Source organism: Primulina tabacum, chromosome 13 (genome assembly GCF_025594145.1).
Source record: "Primulina tabacum isolate GXHZ01 chromosome 13, ASM2559414v2, whole genome shotgun sequence".
NCBI lineage: Eukaryota > Viridiplantae > Streptophyta > Magnoliopsida > Lamiales > Gesneriaceae > Primulina > Primulina tabacum.
Window position 1 is genome coordinate 5224296 of NC_134562.1, and position 8553 is coordinate 5232848.

Here is an 8553-nt window from a genome sequence, read left to right on the forward strand (position 1 = left end):
TGTATATCAATTCAAACACCACGTTTTGATTGATCTACTCAACAGAGACAATTATTGTACCAACAATTTCTATTTCAATGATTATACTCTTTGCAATCAATTAGAATCGAACTCATGACTTGACTTAGATACCAATTATAATACTCATTGTTTATATTTTACCAAAAACTATAGTTAGTGTTAACAATGCAAATCAAATATTTTAAAATATACATACAACAACTTAAACATCACGTCTCGATTACTCTATTTAACAGAAACAACTACTTAAAACTATTATTACAACCAACACACTTTTATCTCCATCTGGAATAAAAAAAATTTAAACCGAAATTGATAATTTCAATATTTCGCCAAATCTAAATTGGTCCTAATCGAATGTGCACTACTCTTGAAAAGAACATACTGAGATAAATGTTACCTATGCTCCCCATTTCCTACGTTCTTGGCTCTCTCTCGTCTTCTTTCCCGTTCTGTTTATGCCATTTCCTTCCAAAATCATCGTACAAAACTAGCATCCCACGTTTCCACCGCCATTGAACTGCTCAAAGATCCAATATTTTGCAAGAAAATCCAGCCCTGCATGGCCTCAAAGCCTGCAAATGGCAGCCATTGTTATAAGTACTGTAGCCCTGAACAACCAACAGCGGCAAACAGCCGCCGGAAGCTTCATGTCCACTGTAATCACCGTCGGCGTGGGGGGGTCTTCTACTTGATATTTCCCGGTGTTTTCCACCGTAGATACCTTCTTCTCTTGACGGTGCTGTACATTGTCGGCCTCACACTCTGTGCTGGACCGTTGCTGACTATCCTGAACCCTCCTCCGCCACTGCCGCCGGGATCACTGTATCGCAGCCACGAGCTTTTTTCGAAACTATGGCCGGAAATTCAGGCTGATAATGCTTCTACTGTTGAGGTTTGCACATGGGATTTTTTAATCTTTTCTTGATTACATGGGCTTGGTTTGTTTTTTGTTATTGTTTTTTTATGTTTATGTTAATTTAACCAATGTCAAAATTTCCCCCGTCGGATTTTAGCTTCATAAAAGAGTAAAGCATTAAGCTGTACTTCAATCTCAGAAAGTAAAGGACAAGAATGTTAATAAAATAAAGCATATTTTATTGGACTTACCTATTAAAGGTTTGGAGGGAATCAGGTAAATGAAATTTTCCATGGATAATAATGCCTTTTAATAATTAGATCTTTATCAAATGTCAGGATGCTGATTCTTTATTTAATGAACTTGATATTCTGTGGAAAGAAGCGTTTCACGTCTTGGTAGTTACTATGCAAACCATCTTTTGTAGCTAGACAATCTGTGGAGGTACAAAAGGAAGGGGAAAGAGCAGAAACCTTGCTCCAATGCTACTGCTCGCCTGCAACCCGGTATGAGTATCTTGTTTAGTGATATCTGTTCCAGAGTTTTCCGGCATTTCATTCTGCTTCTTAGTTATAGTGGCAAATATAATGTTACTTTAGTGGTTAGAAAATAGAAGAAAATGGGCTGAAACATGTTATATAAAGTTTAAAAGGCATTCTGAGCTCTATTTGTATACTGAAATGACTTCCTTTTTTAAAATTTTCAGTTTCCTCGGAACTTCAGCGATATCTGATTGTGGATGCTAATGGTGGCCTGAACCAACAACGCGCATCGGTATTCAGTTTAGATTCAAGCCAATCAGAAACTCGACTTCTTATTAATTCAATTTGCCAGCGTCTAGAAGTTGAAGTAAGAATTGTTAGAGGTGAAAAGGGATGATAATTTTAAATCATCAAAATTGGTGGCGTAGCCAGAGGTGGGCTAACAGGAATGGTCCCTTCCACCCCTCTTATATTTTCTTGAAGCTTATATAATTTTACGAATACACATGTACTAAATAATGGTTTTGCTTGTCGCTTCGAAACTCGCAATTTATTATCTGTGGGAAGATCAATTTATTTTTGTTTGAGAATAGTTTATGTGGTTTAAATTCTATCGAGCCTACACGAATGGACAGCTCAAGATTGTGCTAAATCATAACAGTTCGTACCAATATAGCAAGTTAGAAACTGTAATTTTCGAATAGTCTGTGGAAATTGTACTTATCAGCAGGATAAATGTTCCTAGCTGCTGTTTCTTACACTCGTTTCATTTAGTTTATTACTGTAATTGCGCTGCAGATTTGCAATGCAGTGGCAGTGGCTGGACTCTTGAATGCAACACTAGTCATTCCTCGCTTTGATCTACACAATATTTGGAAGGATCCGAGGCAAGTATTAATTTAGACATCGTTTGGCTCGTGGGATATGATAAAGAAGGATGTATAATATATAGAGGATAAATCCATATATATGGATTATATAATTATTAGCAGTTTTAATCCTTTGTACAACTTGAACGGTGAACCAAACGTTTGATGAAACAAGAGTGTGTGATCAATAATGTCTCATCCTTTGCACCAACTTCTTGTTTAGAACTGTATAGACTTAGCAATAATATGTGCTTCAAGTGTTGTATTTTTACTTCCTCTCTTTGATACTTTACAGTGTGTTTGCTGATATTTATGATGAGGATCACTTTATATCCACACTTAAAGATTATGTTACGGTGGTTCGTGATCTTCCTAAAGATTTGACAGAGAGTTATGACTTTAACATCAGTGATATACCAAATTTTCGAGTCTATGCTTGGGCATCTGCTCGGTATTATTTGGATGAGGTTTATCCTGTCCTGCAAGAAAACAGGTATGAAGTAGATGCCTTTTCCTAGTGGAGAATAATCAAGATAATCTTGATTCCTAAATTTTATCTATTTTTTATTGTGCAGGGTCATTCGAATTTCTCCTTTTGCAAACCGATTAGCCACAAGCATTCCACCTCATATTCAATATTTGAGATGCTTGGCAAACTACAAAGCTCTAAGATTCTCTTCAACCATACTGAATCTTGCAAGAGAGATAGTCACCCGAATGACTAGTAAGAGCTCGGTGGCTGGCGGGAAGTATGTTTCAGTTCATATCCGATTCGAAGAGGTGATATTAGTTTTGTTAATAAATGAAAATGTTTGTCGAAATTTTACTATTTTTAATTTAATATTTATATATTGTTTATCCAGACCTTCATGTTATGCCTTTCATGTGTAGGACATGGTGGCCTTCTCGTGTTGCGAGTATGATGGAGGGGAAGCTGAAAAATCTGAAATGAATGCAATACGTGAAAAGGGGTGGGGGAAAAAATTCAAACGGAAAAACCGAGTTTTTGAACCTGAAGTTAACCGCATCAATGGAAGGTGCCCCATGACCCCATTGGAGGTTGACTCTTGATTTCTAAATCTGATGCCCCAAATTTTCTAGTGGTTATTGCTTATTAGCTTATATTTTGTTGAAAATTCTTCCCCAGTTTCTTTTGGTTTATTTTTTCTGTCAGCATAGGTTGGAATGATGCTAAGGGGTATGGGATTTTCGGATGAGACCCCAATTTATCTTGCCTCTGGGAAAATTTACAACGCAGAGAGAAACTTAGAGCCTCTTCGGAAAATGTTTCCTCTCCTACAGACTAAGGAATCTCTTGTAACAGCAGATGAGCTTAATGCATTCCAGGTAAATATCTCAGGTTCTTGCATGCTATTCTCTAAAGCTTACACTGGAAAACTGTACCCTTAGTTCTTGTTGGGGAGCACGATAATTTCCATTGTTCTGCTGCAAGATTATATTAATGCTGCTCAACTGTTGGCCTATTGAGCAATATAATTGTATATGTGGCATAACATTGAAATATGTTTTTGGACTGCTTATATATATGATCTTCATCAATTATAAGTTATTAGAATTTACCAATATAGAGATGCAAAGGATCATATCCCTTATAATGCCTCTATACGCATTCTTGTTTGTTGAATGATAACCTCCAAACCACGAAGTATCATTTGATAATATAGCAATCAAGATTGATTTCTTGGACAACTCATTTATAACTCTTTTTATGTCAGGGATTTTCTTCGAGGCTAGCTGCGTTGGACTACATGGTATGCCTGTCAAGTGAAGTTTTTGTAACCACTCATGGAGGAAACTTCCCTCATTTTTTGATGGGCCACAGAAGGTTCCTCTACAATGGACACGCTAAAACTATCACGCCGGACAAAACCAAACTCGTAGTCATAGTACAAAACACAAGCATAAGGTAATCTCCTTGTCCTCGCCAAGTTCGGTTCAAGTTTGACACAACTCATTTGTAGATTGTATGAAAACTGAAAATTGGAAATTAAATGTAAAAGACTCTTTTAACCTATGTTTTTGCATTTCTTGAAAGTCATCACAGAATTTTTGAGCTTTGCAAACAAGTTAAAAAGCCACATTTTCTCCCAATGACAAGTGGGTTAGGCACTTTTGGAAGCAACATTATTGTGGCTCTCCATGGCACATGAGCAGCCATTCCAGTTAAAAAATTGAAGTACTTCATTATCACTAATTAGCACTAATTGTTGCTTTTAGCACAGCGACAAATATTCGATCGACAGGAATGGCCGTCTGCCACTACCTTGTGTATGTATACTGAGATAGTACTCTTTTCTGGATTACAGTTGGGATTCTTTTAAGGATCATATGGAATTGATGCTTGCCGAAAGTGATCGCAAGAGTATAATGGTGCCTCGAGTAAAGAAGTCAACGAGAAAGGGCTCTATATACTTGAATCCTTTGCCGGAATGCAGGTGCCTTTGGGAATCACAGAATTCAAGCACCCCACCAGACTTGTACTCGTGAAACATCACGGTCGACATTTTAAATTTCAGAAAGTGTACATTCTTAGTTTCCTTCTGAGCTGTGTTGTTGACTCATCGGTGAACATGTCGAAATACCTGAGAAGCATTTTTCGGCAAGTTATTACGTGTAGTTTGCTTCTTAGGCTGAAACACTCGACCTCTTCTGCACCAGGTTGCTGCAGTTTTTTGCGAGTCTTGCTCTGCAGCAAGACCCCACAACCTATCTTTCGAGAAAGTTGGGGAGGATCGAGTGAACTGGACAACCTGCCTCCATTAAAAAAATTCAGATTTTGTGTGTAACTTCTCTAATATTTGTATGTATCAATCAACTAATTGTTCATTTATTTACAAGGTGAAAACTTTGCGGTGAATTGTTACATATTTTCTTGTTTCTGGAAAGAACACCCCTGTTGTCTGTGGGGCATTTTCAAGTCTTGTATGAGCTAGCTACATTAAACAATTGAAATGAAGCATGTATGTACTAAATCAAGCTTCACTCTATTTTAAGACATCCCCAATGTCATCTTCCATGTTCCCAACAAACACCAAACAACTTTGTAATAGTTGATTATTCATCTATCTCTTAACTTATGATATTTTGGTATTTTCACTTTTCACAAGATAATACTTCACCTTCCAATTTTTTGCTATGAAAATTATATTTTCCCATTTTTCATGTAAACTTTCTATAAATTTGTTCTTGCTTATTCTTCCCTCTTTTATATTAAATAAAATTTTTATCAATCACAATGAAATATTAAACATTTATCAACTAATTAAGTAAATATTTTGTAGTAATAAGTATGAAAGTCCACTTTTATTTTAATTCCATATTTCCCATTCACAAATTAACCCACCAAGTATGCTCTATTTAAGTAATTTAAGATGCCTCCATGCATGATTCTCTTTACCTAACCTATGACAATAATTAAGAGAATTGAACATTAATTATAAAATTGCATGCCATAATGATTAATGTTTGTAATACACATCAATAGTCCACCAATATTTAAATATCACAAATAACTACAATATTAGTATTTAATGATTGGTTTAATTTTTAAAATATAACTAATAAATTTTAAAGCTCTTCCAATCTTTTGTATTTTTCAAATTATCGAAAATACGATAAATTAATAAAATAAAATATTATTAAATTTTGGATTTTTTACATATATAAAAATATTTTTTTATTATTATTGTTGATAAATTGAAAAACTCTCGACTTTGTATGTGATAAAAAGGGCAGAGGGTTGGCTAATTCCAATATAAAAAAATAAAGTAAATTAACAATTAAATAAATAGAATCTCGATACTTTAGTTATTCACCTATCATTTTATTATTTATTATAATAATTTATTGGATTGTTATATTTTAAATAGCTAGGTTTTAACATTATAATATATTTTAATTTGATTTTCCGTTATGGACCCTATGCTATCTAATTTCAGCGGGCTTTTTAATCGTTTACATCACATTTTTTAATACTTTAATAAAATAAAGTAGAAAAAAATTTGACAAACTAATGTGTCACGCCTCTTGCCTCTTGAAGAGGCGTGACTAACAAATTTTTTTTTTTAAAAGGGCAAGTCACGCCATTTGACTTGCCTAATTTTTTTTTTTTAAAAAAGCAAGTCACGCCATATGATATGACGTGACTTGCCTTTTAAATTTTTTTTTTTAAAAAAATAAGTCACGTCTTGCTTAATTTTTTTTAAAAATATTGCTGGACGCTCGTTTTGGAGGAACTCTGTCATGTAACAGATTGACGACCTACTACAGTCAATAATACATGCATCTTTCTTCTTTTACAAAGAAAACATTAAATTTTTTTAAAGTGATATGATGTAACACTGATCAATACTAACATGACGTGTTAAAGTGATGTGATGTATCACTGATCAATATTAACATGACGTGTTTTTTATCTGAAAATTTGCTTATATATCATTTGCCATCGTTTCAAATGTATTATTCTTGTGCCTTTATCATTCTTCATTTCTCTAGATTTATGTAATACCCAAGATTTTATATCATGTTAATATGAGTTTATTGAGTATGAATTGATATGATTATAGCCGGGCCATTTCGAGATCAGATTTGGGCAAAACATGTGAAAAGCTAAGATTTTGGACCGAAGGCTTGGCGCCCGGGCGGAAGTTTTTGACCACCCGAGCGCCAGTGAAAAATGCCAGAAACCCGAACACCCCGCGCCCGGGCGGTAAATTATATCCGCCCGAGCGCGATTGAATAAAATGAGAGGGCCGAGAGTTCCGCGCCCGGGCGGAACTTTATGTCCGCCCGAGCGCGAGACGTGTTATGTGAAGAAATGAGCCACTTGCCCCGGAGCATGCAACGTATATATATATGTTAGTTGCTTTATCCTCAGCAGAAGAAAACGAGAAAGGAATTCAGAGGAATTTCCTTATTCTTTCGAAGAGGCTAATCGTGATTCTGTAGAAATCCGCCCGTCCGATTTTCAATCCGACTTTGATACTGTGTTCCTATCGACGCAGGCTACAACTGGACGTAAGTTTTGTTACGTTTTGATATGTTCCGAAATTATGGTATTGTTGGAATCGGATATGATTCATATATAGTGTTCTTGACATATTAGAAATCGTAGAATCGAAGTCAGATTGAGAAACATATTGATTATGGAATTGTTATGATTTTTCAGAATATATCGATTGATATTGGACAGATTTGGATTATGGATTAATTACAGATTGTGTTGGATATTGGTTATGGATTATAATTAATATATGTTGAGATTTTATTGACCGGGATATCGGATTTTGCGGTTATACCGGTGATTTGAATTAAATCCAGATTGATCAGAATTGATATTGATTAGAGTAGTATATTGATATGGTGCTATTGATATTTTCATTTCCAGATTGAGTATTGACAGGCTTTGAGTTCGAGACTTCGACAGAGTCAGATTGACAGAGAAAAATGTATAAATAAATGTTGATTCGGGATTGCACAACTCGAGTTAGATTTGACTTGAGTTTTCCAAAATCACATACTGAATGATTATTGCATTTGATAGTTGCAATGTTTGATATTGATATGCTTATTCTATTGATTATAGCAAAGCATGAGTCAGAGTTGGGCAGACCCGCCTAGTCTTTGGTAGAACCGCCATGGCAGAACCGCCAAGTCACTGGACTTTTAGATATATATTGATGGACTGAGGAGAAGACCGACTCCTATTACAGATCTTCAATATAGACAGCCAAAGTTTGGGACTAAGAACGTATCACCATCTAGCTGGGGTAAAGTAGATGGGAGAACGTTGCGTTCTTACTCAGATCGGGATCCCTAGATTAGGATGAGTCGAGTCAGAGTCTAGAAGTCACAAAGTGTGATTCAGAGTTTGTACGGATGCATGTTTTTCAGATTTGATACATGGTATTGATATGTGTTTCATGCTTTTATATATGCTTTCATATGACTGCATGCTTACATTGTTTATACTGGGATATATATCTCACCGGAGTTATCCGGCTGTTGTCGTGTTTGTATGTGTGCATGACAACAGGTGGGACGGGTTCAGGGTCGAGGAGATGAAGAGAGATCGTGATTAGAGTGGAGACTACGGACTTGGATTAGAGATAGGGTTGAAACACTTGATTTGTAGTCGTTAAACCTTAGTTTGAATGATTGTATATAGTACAAGACTTGTACTTTAATACTGATATGTATATTAGATTGAATTCCATTACGTTCCGCATTTAATATTGTATAAAAAAAATTTAGACCCTGTTTACTTTTATTGATTAAATTGTCCCAATGATGATTAAGAACT

General features: G+C 35.4%; 1 protein-coding gene across 1 annotated transcript; it reads left to right on the top strand.

Moving 5' to 3' along the window:
- The first annotated feature begins 420 nt into the window (after positions 1–420).
- LOC142523131 (O-fucosyltransferase 10-like) lies at positions 421–5109 on the top strand. Its single transcript, XM_075626778.1, has 10 exons — positions 421–916; positions 1308–1386; positions 1587–1654; positions 2161–2249; positions 2527–2724; positions 2807–3011; positions 3123–3290; positions 3411–3578; positions 3968–4158; positions 4559–5109. Exons 1-10 carry the CDS (start codon positions 584–586, stop codon positions 4737–4739), a joined length of 1680 nt encoding a protein of 559 aa, XP_075482893.1. The 5' UTR covers positions 421–583; the 3' UTR covers positions 4740–5109.
- The last annotated feature ends 3444 nt before the right edge of the window (positions 5110–8553 follow it).

Excerpts from the sequence above, each read along its gene's own strand:
- LOC142523131 (XM_075626778.1), top strand. The coding sequence starts at position 584 with ATGGCCTCAAAGCCTGCAAATGGCAGCCATTGTTATAAGTACTGTAGC. Across the intron at positions 917-1,307 it reads ATAATGCTTCTACTGTTGAG|CTAGACAATCTGTGGAGGTA; the intron begins GTTTGCACATGG and ends CATCTTTTGTAG. Across the intron at positions 2,725-2,806 it reads CCTGTCCTGCAAGAAAACAG|GGTCATTCGAATTTCTCCTT; the intron begins GTATGAAGTAGA and ends TTTATTGTGCAG.